Source organism: Hemiscyllium ocellatum, chromosome 1, assembly GCF_020745735.1.
Source record: "Hemiscyllium ocellatum isolate sHemOce1 chromosome 1, sHemOce1.pat.X.cur, whole genome shotgun sequence".
NCBI lineage: Eukaryota > Metazoa > Chordata > Chondrichthyes > Orectolobiformes > Hemiscylliidae > Hemiscyllium > Hemiscyllium ocellatum.
In genome coordinates, this window is record NC_083401.1 from 17,887,900 (window position 1) to 17,906,893 (window position 18,994).

The following is an 18,994-nucleotide window of genomic DNA, read 5'->3' on the forward strand; positions in this document are numbered from 1 at the left end:
CCCTAAAGTAATGGTGTAAAAACTGCAAGGTATCGATTTAGCATCTGAATTTTCAGTTCCAGTTGGTCGCATTCCAGTGTTGACATTCCCATGAAAGCAGACCATTCTTTTCCATTGACTGCTTGATCATTTCAAGTCTATTTTGAAGTCTGCACCCTTCAATCGAGGAACTGGGAATCTGTCAGTCAATGATTTTTGTGTCACGGGCTATTAGAGCCCAATCATCTCATGCCAACAGTAAAATCACATGAGTCATTCACACACTTGCTCTCTTCTCATTTCTTTAACATGCCAGTAAAGATCGAGCCTGTTGTGGCTCATCTGCTTGATCCCCTGCTCACAGCCAGCAGATTGAGGGGTTCATAGACTCATGAGCAGCACTGACATGCAGAGGGACCTGGGCATACAGATCCACACATCCCCGAAGGTGGTAACATTGGAGGATAAGGTGGTCGAGAAAGCATACAGCACATTTGCCATCATCATTTGGGACATCAAATATAAAAATTGGCAAGTTAGGTTACAGTTGGACAAAACTTTAGTGAGGCCACATTTGGAATATTCTATGCAGTTCTGGTCACCTCACACTACCAGAAGGATGTGGATGCTATGGAGAGGATGCAGGGAAGGTTTACCAGGGTGTTGCCTATCCTAGAGGGTTTTAAGTCATGAGGAGAGGTTGGATAAACTCAGATTGTTTTCACAAAAGACGGAGGCTGAGGCCAATCTGAAAGAGGTCTACAAAATTATGAGAGAGACATATGTAGGGTGGATAGTCAGAGGCTTTTTCTCAAGGTGGAAAGGTTAAGTACAAGGGCGCACAGGTTCAAGGTGAGTCTTAGGGAGAAGTACGGGGAAAATTTCTCACACAGAGGGTGGTGGGTGTCTGCGATACACTGCCAGTGGAGGTGGTGGAAGCAGGAACATTACCAACATTTAAGGCATCTTGCTAGACACATGAATGGGGGGTGAACAGAAGGATAGATATCGTGCATAGGCAATATGTAGCGTGTCTAAATTAAGATTAGAAGTTGGCACAGACTTGGTAGGCCAAAGGGCCCATTCGTGTGCTGTATTGTATTGTATTCTGTGGACTTTGAAAATAAGATGAAGTCCGTTACCTCAGTGTAGTGTTGAGGAGAATAGGGAGCTGCCACTTTTCAATTGGCACTAAGCTCAGGCGTTTCCTGTTCTGTGTGGGTGTGCCAGCCCAACTCGGTATTAACTGTTGCTCAGGGTGAAGCCTAATGTCATCCAAGCTACAGTCGAGAATAATGCAGGCAAACCACTTCCTGATCTCGCTCAAAGGTCCTCTTCTCTAATGGAAAGATCCTCCTCCTGCCAGTGGTGAGGAAGTTACCGGAATGTGTCTGTGGCAATGCCAATGAATTTCAAGGGCATTTGATTCCACAGGACAATATTGTTTGTATCTTGACTCTCAGTGGGGAATCTCCCTTCAGACAATTAGTTGGAGATGAAAATATCACAGTGGTAATTTGGGACAGGAAGAGAGCATTCAACAAGATAGATGTTTTTTTTTAATTCACTCATGGGATTTAGGTGTCACTAATTGGCCAGCACTTCTAATTCACCCCTAGTTGCCCCTTGTGAAGGCAGTCGCAATCTACCTTCTTGTATTGCTCCAGTTCATGTGCTGCACTAACCTTAATGGTGCTAGGCAGGGAACTCCAGGATCTTGCCCCGACGACACTGAAGGAATGGTGTTTCCAAGTCAGGATGGTGAGTGGGGACGGGTGGGGGTGGGGGATCTTGCTGCTGGTGGCGTTCTGCCTTTGCCCTTCTAGATGTCAATGTTGAGGACTCTGAAGATAACTCCCTCCTGACTGTACACCACTGTGCTGCTGGGTCTGTTTTGCTGGTGGGACATATCCAGGGATGGTGATGATAGTGTCTGGGACACTGACTGTAAGGTTTAATTCCATGAGTATAGTTATGTCAGACTGTTGCTTAATTAGCTTATGAGATAGCTCTCCCACTAGCACTAGCCCTCAGATGCTAGTAAGGGGGACTTCACAGAACTAACTAATAAGGCCTGTTTCTGCTGTTGTCTCTTCTTGTGCTCGGGTTGATGCCAGGTGGATTGTCTGGTTTCATTTCCTTTTTAAAACTCTTGAATGACTGTTACAACTGTGTGGCTTCTGGGGTTATTTCAGAGGGCAGTTAAGAGTCAACCACATTGCTGTCAGGCTGGAGTCCCATGTAGACCAGACCAGACCAGGACCAGGACAGAGCAGCTGTTTCCTTCCCTAAACGATATTAGTGAACCAGATTTTTGTTTCAACATTGACAATAGCTTCCTGGTCATCATGAGGCTATTATCTCCAGCTTTTAAAATCCACGATGTACTATGGTAGGATTTGAAACCAGGTCCCCAGAACATTACCTGGGTCTGTAAATTAACTATCGAATGGTAATACTGTTCAATTATTTCCTGGTGTGGAGGAGAGGGTGGGGGTGCAGTCTAAAGTAAGGGGACAGCAAACTCACGAGTCTGTTACTCCATGCATGGCATATTTGTACCTTAACCCCATTTACTCATCTTGGTCTCCTCATTATTATTGCTCTCTCTACCAATGTCAGCTTTGAAATTTACAACAGTCTCCAAACCACAATTTCTTTGGGAGAGTTCATAGTAAAGCGCTCTTGTGGCACAGTGGTACAATTCCTACCTCTGAGTCAGGAGGTCTGGGCTTGAGTATGGCACAGTGGCTCAGTGGTTAGCACTTCTACCTCACAGTGCCGGGGACCTGGGTTCAATTCCAGCCTCAGGCGACTGTCTGTGCAGAGTTTGTACATTCTCCCCGTGTCTGCGTGGGTTTCCTCTGGGTGCTGCAGTTTCCTCCCACAGTCCAAAGACGAGCAGGTTAGGTGATTTGACCATGCTAACTTGTCCAGGAATATGCAGGCTAGGTGGATTATCTGTGGGAAATGTAGGGTTACAAAGACAGCATAGGGAAATGGGTCTGGGTGGAGTGCATTTTGGAGGGTCATGGTTGACTTGATGGGCCAAATGGCCTGCTTTCACACTGTAGGGTTTGTATGATTCTCAGTGTCACCTGCTCCTGAGGTGTGTAACATGATCCTTGATAGGGTTGATTAGAAAATACCGAAAAGAATTGATAATGTCATCTTAATGGACACAAATCTTTGAAGACAAGTGCAATGCTCACTTACAAGCTCCAGTGAAAAACAGAACAGAGAAGGAAAAAAAAACTGTCCCGGGAACAAATAAAATTAAAAGGTTCAAAAAATGTACAAATGGAGTAAAGCATAAGGGAGAAGATGCCATTTACTGAACCAATCTATTCTTTACTGGATTAGCCATTTGTCATTTACATAAATGATTTGGATGTGAGCATAAGAGGTACAGTTAGTAAGTTTGCAGATGACACCAAAATTGGAGGTGCAGTGGACAGCGAAGAAAGTTACCTCAGATTACAACAGGATCTTGACCAGATGGGCCAATGGGCTGAGAAGTGGCAGATGGCGTTTAATTCAGATAAATGTGAGGTGTTGCATTTTGGGAAAGCAAATCTTAGCAGGACTTATACACTTAATGGTAGGGTCCTAGGGAGTGTTGTTGAACAAAGAGACCTTGGAGTGCAGGTTCATAGCTCCTTGAAAGTGGAGTTGCAGGTAGATAGGATAGTGAAGAAGGCGTTTGGTATGCTTTCCTTTATTGGTCAGAGTATTGAGTACAGGAGTTGGGAGGTCATGTTGTGGCTATACAGGACATTGATTAGGCCACTGTTGGAATATTGTGTGCAATTCTAGTTTCCTTTCTATTGGAAAGATGTTGTGAAACTTGAAAGGGTGCAGAAAAGATTCACAAGGATGTTGCCAGGGTTGGAGGGTTTGAGCGATAGGGAGAGGCTGAATAGGCTGGGGCTGTTTTCCCTGGAGCGTCGGAGGCTGAGGGATGACCTTTTAGAGGTTTACAAAATTATGAGGGGCATAGATAAGGTAAATAGACAAAGTCTTTTCCCTGGGGTCGGGGAGTCCAGACTAGAGGGCATAGGTTTAGGGTGAGAGGGGAAAGATATAAAAGATATATGGTGCAACGTTTTCACACAGAGGGTGGTTCATGTATGGAATGAGCTGCCAGAGGACGTGGGGGAGGCTGGTACAATTGCAACATTTAAGAGGCATTTGGATGGGTATATGAATAAGAAGGGTTTGGAGGGATATGGGCCGGGTGCTGGCAGGTGGGATTAGATTGGGTTGGGATATCTGGTTAGCATGGACGGGTTGGACCGATGGGTCTGTTTCCATGCTGTACAGCTCTATGACTCTATGAATCTATGACACAGACTCAAACTGAATCTTTTGATGCATGTTTCCCACTTCCTTATGCCAAACACAGTAAGGGGTAAACTCTCGTGCCTGTGTTTACATCAGCTTTACCAAACAATTTCATCTCACTTTTCTGTCCATGTACAGTCAATCAAAGCAGTGGGATTAATTGGATAGCCCTGAAGAAAGGAGAGGCCAGAATATCTCGGCCCTAATGTGTACTCTTCCCAATCTAAGAAGTGATCCTCCAGTGGTCCATATGTATTTAGCAACACCCCAAAATAATCAGTCACCCTTTTGTTACTCAACTCTGGCCTTTTCAGCAGGATTGACAGTGTGACCCAACAACTGCATCCTAGAATCCACAGTGATCAACGTGGTGTGGTTTACTGCAGTGTGACTGGACATCCATTAGCTGCAGGATCAAGTCATCCCTTTGAGTCACTGTGTGTTCTGCCAATGCATTCTATCATCCAGCTTATTATTCAAATGATTAGTTGCATGTTACTTAACGAGATTCCTAATGAATGAGTGTGTGCGCATGAGTGTGTGTATATACAGCACCTTCGCTTTGTAAAATTAATGCGCAAAAGAATCATTAGCTTTATGAGGCAATGCCACGCATAATTAAGCCAATATCCATCTGATTTGTGATTTCATAAAATTATAGAATTGTTGAGTAGCGCTAAGCAGAGTTAAGTCATTCAGCCCATCAGCTCTTTCTAGAAATAATCCATTTAGTCCCTTCTTCTCACCTTTGCCTATATGTCCTGTAATTTCTCTCCTTCAAGTAATACTGCAATATCCTTTTGAGATTGATGATGGAATCTGTACCTATCAGCCCATCAGGGAATGCAGTCCAAACTCTAACCAAGCACTGTGTCGAATGTTTCATTTTCATCTTTTATCTGAAAGCCCTGCCCTTCAGCCACTGGAGCAGTTTCTCCTGGGTTTACTCTTTCCAAACCATTCTGAGGTAAACCTCACTCTCGAATTTCCTTGTTGCCTTCTCTCCTCTAGGAAGGTCAATCCCAGCTTCTCCACTCTATTCAAACAACCCTGTTCCCTGGAACATTATGCTAAACCTCTGCTTTGCCCTAGGAATATTGAAACATAAACATAAGGAGCAGGAGTAGGCCATTTGTCCCCTGATCTGATGGACCATTCATTATGATCATGGCTGGTCATCGAAATCACACTCTCTAATCCAACTCAATAGTCTGTTCTTGCTTTCTTCCCATATCCTTAGATCCCTTTAACCCAAGGGCTATTTACAACACCTCCTTGAAAGCATGCAATGTTTTGACCTTGACTCCATTCTGTAGTCGTCAATTCCCAAAGCTCACTACTCTTAGGGTAAAGAAATTTGTTTTCATCTCCATCCTACATGGTTTATCCTGTATCCTGTGATTCCTACTTCCTGTGACATCTGGAACATTCTTCCTGCACCTACTCTGTTAGAATTGGATGGGTTTCTCTGAGATCTTCTGTTGTTCCTCTAGCCTCCAATGAATAAATTCCTAACCGATCCTAATCTCTCTTCATATGTCAGTCTTGCCATTCCAGGAATCAGACTGGTGGACCTGTTGTATTCCCTCCAGAGCCAGAACATCTTTCCTCAGACGAGGATTCATGGCACAAACACTTGGACCTGAGGAGAAGTCATCCTTGAATCAAAGGATGGTTGACAAATTCCTTGGGTGTACCAATTTCATGTTCTGTCCTCCACTTGTGTTTAATTCCATATATAATTGAATTAGCACTGTCCTACCCGAACAACAATAATAGCCTTGCCCTCCTAAAATTAGCAGCTGTTACTTTTTCCACGCATTCTTGCAGACGAAGATATCATCTATACATGAGGGTTCTGTAGAGAAGTCTCTGTTCAGATTCATCTATCAGTTCTAAGTTAATTGCTCTTCAGCTCTTTGATTCATAAAGCAGCACATCAGTGAGTTGATATTTTGTGTGTCTTGTCAACAGTTCAAGTGTATCATATTGACTGCTCTGCTTCAACATTTGCTTTAGATAGCTCTTGCTTCCTCTGATTGACTCGGGGTGTGATGAGGTGAATATGAGTGTAGTGCAGAATTTTCCATAAGAACTTTTCAAGAGCATCTTTTTTCCTAATGGCTTTTTCTTGGTTTCCCTTAGTTACTTCTCTCAGGACATTTGCGCCAGGTATAAGTGCTCAAATTATTCAAGGTTGATAAAATGGTTAAAAGGGGTCACAGTATCCTGAGATTTATAAATAGGCACATCAATTCTAAAAGCAAGGAAACTTATGATATTTTTATGCATCACTAGTTCAGCCTCAAATGGAGTATTGCAACCAATTTTAAGCACAGCACTTTAGGAAGGATGTGGCGTTATTAGAGACATGTAGAGAAGATTCATGAGAATGCTTCTCGGGATCACAAAAACAACGAGGTAGGAGAAGCTGAGGTTGTTCTCCTTAGAGAAGGATGACAGAAGATTTGATAGAGGTGTTCGAAATCGTGAAGCTTGTAGTTTACTCATTAGATGTGTGCACCATAGGCAAAAATCTAAGTCTAAGGATATGAGGTTAGGCCATTTAGGACTGAGATGAAGAGAAATTTCTTCACTCAGTGCGTGGTGAGCCTCGGGAATTCTCTGCCACAAAAATCAGGGGAGGATAAAACATGTTTCCAAGAAGGAGTGAAGTGCAGTTCTTAGGGCTAAAGGGATCAAAGTGTCTTGGGAGAAAGTGGGAACACGAGTTGGATGATCAATCAAATTAGTATTGAATGATGGAGGAGACTAACGATGGAGTAGGTTGAATGGCCTCCTTCTGCCCCTATTTTCTATGCTTCTGTTGTCTATCCCTATTTGTCCTTGAGAAGGTGATGGTGAAGGGAGAAATTATTTCTATTTTGGAATGATCAACAACCAGTGGTGATTTAAGTTGATTGTCTGAAGTTGCAGTGACAGCGTGTGGGAAAACATTTTCACTCATTGAGTGGTTAGGATCTGAAATGCACTGGCTGGGAATGTGACGGAGGCAGGCTCAAGATTGGCTGTCAGAAGGGAATTGGATAAGCACCGAAAGAAGGAAATATGTGTCAGGTGACAAAAAAGGCCTGGGGAATGGGAACGTTGAAGTTATCCAGCAAGGTTGGGCTGAAAGGTCTTCTGCATTCTGACTATTCTGTGAGTCCAGGAGATTACATGAGGAAGGCTGTGGGTCTTAGAGAGATACACTTCATCTCAACAGTCCATCTGTCACAGAGCAGATCAACTGGTGATTGTTTCTTCCTGAAGAAAAAGTGAGGTCTGCAAATGCTGGAGTTATCAGAGCTGAAAATGTGCTGCTGGAAAAGCGCAGCAGGTCAGGCAGCATCCAAGGAACAGGAAATTCGACGTTTCGGGCATAAGGCCTTCTTCAGGAAGAAGGCCTTATGCCCGAAACATCGAATTTCCTGTTCCTTGGATGCTGCCTGACCTGCTGCGCTTTTCCAGCAACACATTTTCAGCTCCATTGTCTCTTCCTGAATCCAGTATGACCATCTAAAGTCTCCACTGCTCTGAGCTGTACTGCCAGCGTTGTTTGTTTGATAAGGTCATCCCCACCCCAGCCCCCAGGGTTTTCTCACTATTTTATTTTGTGATGCAGAACAGCCAGAAAATCTCCGAATGATGCACCAACTCAAGATGCAGGCTGTACCCATGCTGCTCCAGCTTGGAACCCATGGGACTTGCTGCATGTCAAAATGCACATCAAGGCAAAAATGGATACATTTCAGAGAAAGTGAGGACTGCACATGCTGGAGCTCGGAGTCGAGAATGTGGTGCTGGAAAAGCGCAGCAGGTCAGGCAGCATCTGAGGAGCAGGGGAATCGATGTTTCAGGCATAAGCCCTTCATCAGCCTTTCCTGATGAAGGGCTTATGCTTGAAACATCGATTCTCCTGCTCTCGACACTGCCTGACCTGCTGTCTTTTCCAGCACCACACTCTTGACACTTCAGACTAAGCCTAATGTATTCTGAGAAAATGGATGATGCACATTGACGTGTACCATTAACATTAAAGCTAAATATGCAAGGTGCTTACAATGAATCTTTCAATTTAGTGGTACTAGAATTTATGATGTTACAAGATCATCGAGAAAACACGAAAATCAGGCACAGCATACCAATGACACTTCTTTGAAATTAACCTCACTTCTGCCCCCATCCCAATCCCAGTTTAGGAAATTTCAGTGGTCATGTACAGGACCAGCAATTCACAAATTTAAGTTAATGATCTGAGAATATATGTTTAAATGTCAGCTTCTCAGCTGGGGATCCTGAAGTCAGTTTTTACTCACCTAATACTTATTTATTAGTAATAGAAACCAAGGAACTGCTGGACTGTTGTTAAAAGTCTGAAGCATTTGCCTATTCCAGCCTATACATAACTCGTCATCTACAGCAACAGATTGTGCATAGTGTCCTCAATTAATCCAAAACTAATGCTCTGAATTGGCCAATTATGTCAATGTCACTGGACGCAAAACATTAACTCTGTTTTCTTTCCAAAGGTACTGCCAGACCTTCCGAGTTTCTCTAGCAATTCCTGATTAGACACTTAACTGAAATGACCAGTCGGTTCAGGGAAATTAGGCAAGTAATGCACTCCTCTCTAGCAATGTTTAAGATGCATTCAGACAGACACATGTTCAGGCAGGGTACAGAGGGATGTGGACCATGCGCACACACCGGATTTAGTTTAGAATGGCACCATGGTCAGCACAGATATGGTGGGCAGAAGGGTGTGTTCCTGTGCTGCAAGATTCTATGATCTATGATTCATCACTCGTTAGCTAAATAGATCACATTCCTGAGCAAAAACAGAGCAGCAGTCTTACCCGGATGAAGGTTGGGAAACTTTGTCCATAGTAACCAATTGCAAAGTAGTCGGGCTTGGGCCTCAGCACTTTCATGATCTTTTCATAGAACTTGGCTTGCCGTTGCTGTGAAATTTAAAACAAAGTGAGTTTTGAGAAGATTTATAGCTCAGGTTGAGGTTCTGGATGTAGGTTTGCTCACTGAGCTGTAAGTTCAATGGTGGAACCTTCCAGGTCAGCAAGCAAACCTACATCCAAAGTAAGATTCAAGTTTGAGAAACAAGCAACACAGGACTGTTTCGTTAAAGAATCTTTATTTCCCACTCGCTCTGTCATACTTGTTGTCTACGTTGCCCTCTTTGCCTGGTCACATGGGATGGCCCTGCTTGAGGGCCACTGGTCAAGCTCTCACTCTGAACAGAACAGGGTGACGTTTGTCCATTCTCTCCTCACCTACTGTCCTCCCGGGCTCTCCTCTTTGTCACTTCACAGTGGATAGCAACGATCATTTCCTTTCTTGCCCATGCCTACATTTACTGTGCAAGGCATGGCTCCTGGGGCAGCGGTCTGTCTTCTGAGTCAGACGGTCATGGGTTCAAGTCCCACTCCGGAACTTGAACACCAACCCCCAGACTAACATTCCAGTGCAGTATAGATCTGAGGCAGCATATCCTGTCAGAGGTAATATTCTTTGAAGAAAGTATCAATGTGAGGCTCAACATCATAACAAGGTAGATTATTACACTGCTGTTTATGTACAGTTTGGCAGATGCCTCCATTTCCTGCATCACAGCAGAGACTCTATTAGGTAGCTCAGTTGGCTGGATGGCTGGTTTGTGATGCTGCATGATGCCGACAGTATGGGTTCACTTCCTGCATCTCCTGAAGTTACCGTGAATGACTCGCCTTCTCAATCTTGTCCCTTGCCTGAGGTACAGAATCATAGCATCCCCACAGTGATAAAACAGGTCAGATGGCTCATCGAGTTCACATCGACCCTCTGAGCAGCATCCCATTCAGACTCATTCCCCCCCATCCTATCCCTGTAACAATGCATTTTCCATGGTTAATCCATCCAGCCTACATATCCCTGGACACTATGGGGCAATTTAGCATCTCCAATTCACCTAACCTGCATATCTTTGGACTGTGGGAGGAAACTGGAGCACCCAACAGATGGGGTAGGACACCCATCACTAGGCAAGTAGATAATGGCTGCACACTACCTGCAGGAAATAAGACTCAGTCTCTGGTGTGGATTCACTGATGTCAGCCATGTCTGGCAGCTGTAGACATGGTTGAAAGATATATAGCTTGTCCTCTTCATTGTAAACGGTAAGGACGTGAAAGCAATGACCTTCTCCAAGGTCAATATCCTCCCTGTGGCCTGCAAATGAGGCAGGGCAATTTATTTTGGTAGGACATTGGATCACAGATTCAGAAAAGGCCATTTGGGCCAAGACATTTGTGCTGGCTTTTCCAACCATCAGATTTAACCTTAATTCCTAGTTTGCCCCCCATAACTCAAAAAACTAATCTTTTTCAAGTAGACGCCCAATTTCCTCTCAGACCCATTCACACTTTATATTTTAGGCCCGAGTTTATTCAGGGTCTCCATATAGCTCAAGTCCTCCAACCCTGGCAACTTCATAGTAAATCTTTTCTGTACCCTACCATCTTTCTTATAGCAGAGAGACCAGAATTGAATGCAGTATTCTAATAGTGGCCTGAACAATTAGTATCAATTTGATATGGATCTGGTTCACTCACGTCCTGTAGAGAAAAAATCTGCCATCCTTATCTGGTCTGGCCTACTTGTGACTCCAGACCCACTGTAATGTGGGTGACTCTTAACTGACCTATAGTCAATTATAGATGGGTAATAAATGCTGATTAAGCTAATGACACCCACATACAATGAATGAAAATTTTGAAAAAATCTCTCAGAGGGCTGTAAACTTTTGGAATTCTGTTACAGTGGGGACTGTGTCACTGAATTTAATCAACACTGAGTTATATAGATTATTGATCGATGAGGGAGTTAAGGTTTATGGCGAGCAGGCAAAAAAGTGGAATTCAGATCACAACCACGATCAGCCGTGATAGAGTCATAGAGATGTACACTTGAAAACAGACCCTTCAGTCCAACACGTCCATGCCCACCAGAAATCCTAAATTAATCTAGTCCTATGTGCCAGCACTTGGCCCATATCCCCCTAAACCCTTCCTATTCATGTACCCATCCAGAGGTCTTCTAAATGTTGTGATTGTACCAATCTTCACCATTTCCTCTGGCAGCTTATTCCATATGCGCAGCACCGTCTGTGTGAAAAAGTTGCCTCTTAGGTCCCTTTTAAATCTTTGCACTCTCACCTTAAGCCTATGTCTACTAATTTTGAACTCTGCTAATCCAGGGAAAATACCTTGGCCATTCACCCTATCTACGCCCCTCGTGATCTTATTGAACAACAGGCTTTAGGAGCTGAATGGCCTAATCCTGTTCTTGAGTCCTAATGTTGCTATTTTCTTGCTTTTACGGACTAAGCCAAGTAAACCATGCAATGTCTTATCTTGTGAAGGCAGGTGTCATGGAACAGTTTGGCTCCTGTTAGAAAATGAGATGACTGCCGGTCAGGATAAAATTAAATTGCCTCAGCTAGAATTAGCAGAATAAACCTATGCCCCACCACAGGAAACTCCCTGACCATAGCGCACATGAGAGTGGCAATGTGATTAATGTTGAGGCAACATTGAGCTTCTCTTGAGGAAAAGCCTTGCAGCCTAATGACTTCCGCCATTAACCTTTCCACTTCTTCTAAGGCTTGTCATCAGTCACTGCCCTATCAGTCATTCCCTCCTGGATTAGACAAAAGGCGGTGGAGCGTTAAAGACCAATCTCTTCACAGGAAATGGCCATCGTCAATCATCATTAGCTTATCATAATCAATGCAAGCTCGCATTTACTCACCAGGGTCTCACTCAGTAGTTCATAATCAAAGACCTCCATCTCGTACTGTTCTGCCAGCTCCTTGCAGAGATGAATGGCTTCTTCCCACATCTGTTCACAGCAAGCAGCAAATAATTAGTGTGACACGTTGAAATGAATCATCTGTGCTACATTGCAGCATGTCAGTGCAATTTCTTCTGTTTAAGGGGCTTTGCTTGCCAAATTCTTCCTGACCACCCTCTTAACAGGAGCAATACAGTGACGTAAAGAAGAGTGGAAGACCATTCAGCCCATTAGTCATTCAACTGAATTGTAGTAGATAACCTCCACTCCATTTCACAGAATGGTTACAGCACTGAAGGAGGCCATTCGGCCAGTCCTGTCTGTGTGAACTCTCTGCAAAAGCAATTGAGTGAATTCCACTCTGTTACCCACTCCCCTTTGTCTCATCAATTTGTTCCCTTCATGTGCTTACTCATCACTGCTTTGTATTAAGGTAATGAATCTGCTTCCTTTACCACCTTTGGAAATGTATTACTAACCTGAAACTCACGATGTGTAAGCTATCCTCCTGTTGCCTTGGGTTTTTTTGCCAATCACCTCAAGTTGACGTTCTCCCATTTTCCATCCCTCTACCAGTGGGAACTGTTTCTCTCGATCCTCTTTAAATATTCTCCCGACAATGGTTCTGAATCTCCCCTAACCTTCTCTGTCTTTGATCCATAACTCTCCAAATAGCTTGACTCAGCAAGATTTCATCCATCTCTGTTTCAATTCATCAACGTTCTCACATTTGTTTTAGCAGGCGTGGAGATACGTTTCAGACTTTCACTGTCCAGTCATGGGACAGATATTCTCCCTGCTCTTGAATGGCTTGGTTCTAAAGTCTCTGAAGTGCTGGATTATAAACACTTCACATAATAAACCACACAAAGGAACACTATTTGTCCATATTCCTTGACGGTGAAAATCAACAAGATTTTGTGATACGTCTTTTCACTCAATGTCTAGTCACAGAGTCTTAGAGCCATACAGCACAGAAACAGACCCTTAGATCAACCAGTCTATGCTGACCATAATCCCACTTGCCTGCTCCTGGCCCATATCCCTCCAAATCTTTCCTATTCATGTCTTTTAAACGTTGTAATTGTACCCACATCCACTACTTCCTCAGTAAGTTCATTCCACATGCGAACCATCCTCTGTGTAAAAAAATTGTCCCGCATGTCTTTTTTAAATCTCTCCTCTCTCACCTTAAAAATGTGCCCCTTTGTCTTGAAATACTCCATCCTGGGGGAAAGACAACTGCTAATAACTCTACTTATACCCCTCATTATTTTGTAAACCTGATCTAACAGGAGATGCTGGGTAACATTAAGAAACAAGAACCCTCCCTCGCTAAAGCTATGGAAGATAAAACTTTCTCCACTATGTCACGGCCATCACCATGAAAACAGTACTGGTTGAATAAGGGGAGTGGATTATCATTAAGCCAGGCTCAATCAGTGACATACCATAATTATTTCATGAGATATTATCATCACTGACCATGGAAGCATTCAATGGCAATCTATAAATGCCCTTGAGAAGGTGGTGCTGAGACATCTTGGGTAACTATGGTCGTTGTGGCGTGGGAATACCCACAATAGTGTATAAGGAGGCAGTGCCATGATTTTAAACGAGGAACAGTAATATACTCCCAAGTCAGGATGGTGTGTGTCTTGAAGCTGGAACTACAGAACCATTATAGCACAAACATTAGGAGCAGGAATAGGCCTCTCGGTCCCTTAAGCTTAGTCCATCATTCAGTCAGATCGCACCTAAGCTAATTACGCACAATGCTGCCTACCCCCGATTACTGTCACCCTCTTACTCATCAACATCGATTTACATCTGCCCTAAAAAACAAAACATTGCTTCTATCGCCTTTGGGGAATTGTTCAAAAGACTCCCAACTCTTTAAGAGAATAAAACTTCACTTTCTCTATATCACAGGTCCCTTACTTTTGAACAATAATGCCTAATTCTAGATTCTCCCAATGAGGAAACATCCTCTCAACATTCACCCTGTCACAACCTCACAAGGCCTTATTTATTTTAATTGATTTCCCGCTTACTGTTCAAAACTCCAACAGATGCAAGCCTTCAACCTTTCCTCATAAGACAACCAAAGCTTTCCTAATATTAATCTAGGGCAGCACAGTGGCTCAGTGTCAGCCTGGCTACCTCACAGCATCAGGAATCCAGGTTCCATTCCACTCTCAGGTGACTGTCTGTGTGGAGTTTGCACATTCTTCCTGTGTCTGCATGGGCTTCTGCCAGGTGCTTTGGTTTCCTCCCACTGTCCAAAGATGTGCAATGAGGTGGAGTGGCCATGCTAAATTTGGGTGGCACAGTGGTTAACACTGCTGCCTCACAGCGCCAGGGCTGAATGGTCTAATTCCATACTACAGAGATTCCACAATTAAATAATTTCTAATGCATTTTCAATCTTCCTTAAATAAGGTAATCAATACTGTGTACTGTATTCCATACACAGTCTCACCAAAGCTCTGTATAACTGAAACATAAGCTCATTGACCTTTGTATTCAATTCCCCTTGCAATAAGTGATAACATTCTGTAAGCTTTCCTGATCACTTGCGTGTCTGCATATTTACTGTGACATCGAGGATAGTCAGATTGCTCTGCATCACAGAGTTCTGCAATCTTTCACCAGATGGATAAAATGCTTCTTTTTTATTCTTCCTGCCGAAATACAGTTCCACAAATTCCTACATAGTACTCCAGTGGCCAGGTCACTGCACACTCACTTAAGTGATATTTGTTTAATTCGTTCATGAACATGGGCATCACTGGAGAAGCCAACATTTATTGTCCAGTCCTAAGGCAGTTCGGAGTCAACTGCATTGCTGTGGGTCTGGAGTGATGTGTAGGACAGAGCAGGTAAGGAAAACAGATTTCCGTCCCTAAAGGACATTAATGAAAGAGATAGGCTTTTGCAACAATTATCAGTGATCAAATGGGTGGCAGGAGACACGGCTTATTAAAAATAAATGAATTCAGAGGATCACCTGCTGCTGCAGTGAGATTTGAACCCACATCACCAGGATGCCAGCTTGGGTTGTTAACTTACTAGTCCAACACCTCTAGGACAACTTTACACACTCTTTTTGTCCTCTAGACAACTTACTTTCTGACATATCTTTGTATCATCAGTACTCTTGGCAAACATACCTTCAGTCCCTTCATCCAAGCTGTTTCTATAAACTGGAAATTGTTGAGGTCCCAAACATAAGCTGCTTGACACCACAACACTTGACAGCGTCTGGATATTCAAAGACGGTGTATAGGTTTCAGTCAAAAATAAGAATGAACAAAAAGGGATTCTTAATGTTTCAGATAAAGGACGAGAACCAGATAATATGTGCTATATGCACTGCAGGTATTTAGCAGAAAAGAAGGAAATCCTGAGTGCTCCCTACATCCTTGAGTGTTCAACCGAAATATACTTCAGGGCTGCCAGCAAGAGTCTGGCTGTTCCCAGCATGGCTCACACTGTGTTGAAATGGTTCGGTTTTAAGTCCACAGATTGATATTGTGACAACACTTCACTGAAGGGCTCCTCTATTTGAAGAATAATAAAATCCTTATAGTATGGAAGCAGGCCATTTGACCCATCGGGTCCACACCAACCCTCCGAAGAGTATGCCACACAGGCCCACATCTATCCTACCCCTGTATCATAGAGTCATAGAGATATACAGCAAAGAAACAGGCCCTTTGGTCCAACTCCTTCGTGCTGACCAAACGCCCTAAATTAACCTGGTCCCATTTGCCAGCATTTGGCCCATATCCTTCAAAACCCTTTCCTTCTAATCCTGTCCTATTCATATACCCATCCAGATGCCTTTTAAATGTTGTAATTGTACTAGCCTCCAACAATTCCTCTGGTACCTCATTCCATACACACACCACCCTCTGCTGAAAATGTTGTCCCTTAGGTCCCTTTTAAGTCTTTCCCCTCTCACCTTAAACCATCACAGGAGGCTCCCAAGCACTGAGGATGTCACCCAGACAGGGGAGGAAACGTCTTCAACATAAATTCCCAGCTCGGTGAACAGAACCACAACAATGAGCACCCGACCTACAATCTTCTCGCAAACTTTGAAAATCTATGCCCTCTAGTTCTGGCCTCCACCACCCCAGGGAAAAGACTTTGTCTATTTATCCTATCCATGCCCCTCATAATTTTATAAACCTCTATAAGGTCACTCCTCTGCCTCCAACACTCCAGGGAAAACAGCTCCGGTCCATTCAGGCTCTCCCTAGAGCTCAAATCCTCCAACCCTGGCAACATCCTTGTAAATCTTTTCTGAATTCCTCTAAGTTTCACAACATCCCTTCAATAGGAGGGAGACCAGAATTGCATGCAATATTTCAAATGTGGCCTAACCAAAGTCCTTACAGCTGCAACATGCCCTCCCAACTCCTGTACTCAACGCTCTGACAGACACTATCCTGTCTGTCAACGGCTCTACTTTCAAGGACCTATGAACCTGCAATCCAAGGTCTCTTTGTTCAGCAACACTCCCCAGGACTTTACCATTAAGTGTATAAGTCCTGCCCTGATTTGTCTTTCCCAATGCAGGAGGGAAGCGAGGGCTGCTGGAAAGGTAAACTTTCCCACTGAAAAAAGGGACTTACCACGGAAGTGGGGCCTCCTTTTTTTACAAAGCGGTAAGGACAGAGGCCGGAGAGGATCGAAGGCTGCCAGGAAAGATAAGTGCTTGATTTTTTTTAAGTCAGTGAGGAATGGTTGCCAGGTGTTTCAGGGTTTAGAACATTTAAAAAGAACAGGGAGGGGGGGAAGAAGAGGTGGTGGCACGGTGGCACAGTGGTTAGCACTGCTGCCTCACAGCACCAGGGACCTGGGTTCAATTCCCGCCTCAGGCGACTGACTGTGTGGAGTTTGCACATTCTCCCCGTGTCTGCGTGGGTTTCCTCCGGGTGCTCCGGTTTCCTCCCACAGCCCAAAGATGTGATGGTCAGGTGAATTGGCCATGCTAAATTGCCCGTAGTGTTAGGTAAGGGGTATATGTAGGGGTATGGGTGGGTTGCGCTTCAGCGTGTCGGTGTGGACTTGTTGGGCCGAAGGGCCTGTTTCCACACTGTAAGTAATCTAATCTAATTGCTAATCAGAGAGTATGTCACAGCTACAGAAATGGAAGTTGTCGTGGAAGGTTTGTCTACTGAGTCAGTATGGGAAGAAGTTAGGAACAGCAAAGGAACAGCCACCTCATTGGGAGTTTTCTACAGACCCCCTAATAGCAGTGGAGAGATTGAAGAATCATAGGCTGGCAGATTATGGAAAATTGCAGATGCAGCAGGGTTGTTGTTATGGGTGACTTCAACTTTCCCAATATTGACTGGAACCTCCTTAATGCAGATGGTTTGGATGGAGCCATTTTTGTCAGGTGTGTTCAGGAGAGTGGAGGGGAGATGCCATTTTGGATTTGGTGCTTGGCAATGAGCTATGACAGATGTCGGGTCTCGCTGTGGGAGAACACTTTGGTGAAAGTGACCACAACTGCCTCACAATCACCGTAGCCATGGAGAGGGAAAGGAGCAGTTGCCATGGGAAGATATTTAATTGTGGAAAAGGAACTTATGATGGTATCAGACAGGAATTGGGAAGCACAGATTGGGAGCAATTGTTCCACAGAAAGGGCACAGCAGACAGGTGGAGACTGTTTAAGGAGCAGTTGCAAGTGATGCACAAACCTGTTCCTCTGAGAGAGGGTAAGAAGGGGTAAGATTAAGGAGCCTTGGATTACAAGAACAGAGGAGCTTCTTGTCAAAAGGAAGAAGGTAGTTTACGTAAGGTGGAGGAAGCAAAGGTCTAACACAACTTTAGAGGATTACAGGCTTGCATGAAAGGAGCTCAGAAATGAGCTGAGGAGAGGCAGGAGGGGGCACGAAAAAGAGCCACTGATGCTGTCTTGCTGTGAATGTTTCTTTTATATTTCAAAAGAGTTGAAGTATAAGAGTCGGGAAGTCTTGCTGTAACTGTACAAGATGCTCATGAGATTCTGGAGTACTGTAAGTAGTTCTGGTCCCCTTATTTAAGGAAAAATCTTATTTCATTGGAGGCAGTTCAGAGAAGGTTCACTAGGATGATCCCCTGTCTGGAGGTATCGTCTTATGAGTGATGGTTGAAAACGTTGGGACTCTATTCACCCGAGTTTAGAAGAATGAGAGGTGATCTCATTGAAACATATGGGACACAGGGTCAATGTTCTGGGGGTGTTTCCCCTCATGGGAGAGTTTTGAACCAGAGGACATCACCTCAGAATTAAGGAGTGCCAAATTTAAGACTGAGACAAGGAGAAATTTCTTCTCTCAGAGGGCTGTGAGTGTTTGGAACTCCATGCCACTGAGAGCTGGATGTGTGTATGTTTAAGGCTGAGAGAGATAGATTCTTGATCAGTCAGGAAAGGCAGAAAAGTGGATGCGAGGTATGTCTGCTGCAAAATACAATTAGAATAGTTCATGGTTGGTTTGACTGGCACACATCCGATGGGCTGAAGGGCCGTTTTCTGTGCTGTAGAACTCCATTACTCTCAGTGAGCAGCACAAAAGCAGCCACACTTCACTTTTCTTTCTGCGTGGCTTTCAATTTCTTCCCTTTCGTAGAATATTCAATTTATTTGGAAGTTGTGACTGAATCTGCTTTCAAGCTATGCATTCCACATCACAATAACTCACAATGGAAAAGGTTTTTTTTTTCTCTTGTTCCCCCAATTACCTTTCGCTGGGTGCTATCAATCTGTGTCCTCTGGTTTTCATCCCTCCTGTCACTGGAAATTGTTTCTCATTTTGTGCTT

General features: G+C 43.9%; 1 protein-coding gene across 2 annotated transcripts in view; it reads right to left on the reverse strand.

Moving 5' to 3' along the window:
* LOC132824791 (dedicator of cytokinesis protein 2-like) overlaps positions 1-18,994 on the reverse strand; it is a 1,235,709-nt gene that overhangs the window by 90,692 nt on the left and 1,126,023 nt on the right. For both annotated transcript variants that reach the window (XM_060839646.1, XM_060839560.1), the window contains exons 39-40: positions 12,130-12,219; positions 9,183-9,287 (exon numbers count right to left, since the gene is read on the reverse strand). In XM_060839646.1, coding sequence (XP_060695629.1) covers positions 9,183-9,287; positions 12,130-12,219 — 195 coding nt within the window. The remainder of the gene's footprint in view (positions 1-9,182; positions 9,288-12,129; positions 12,220-18,994) is intronic.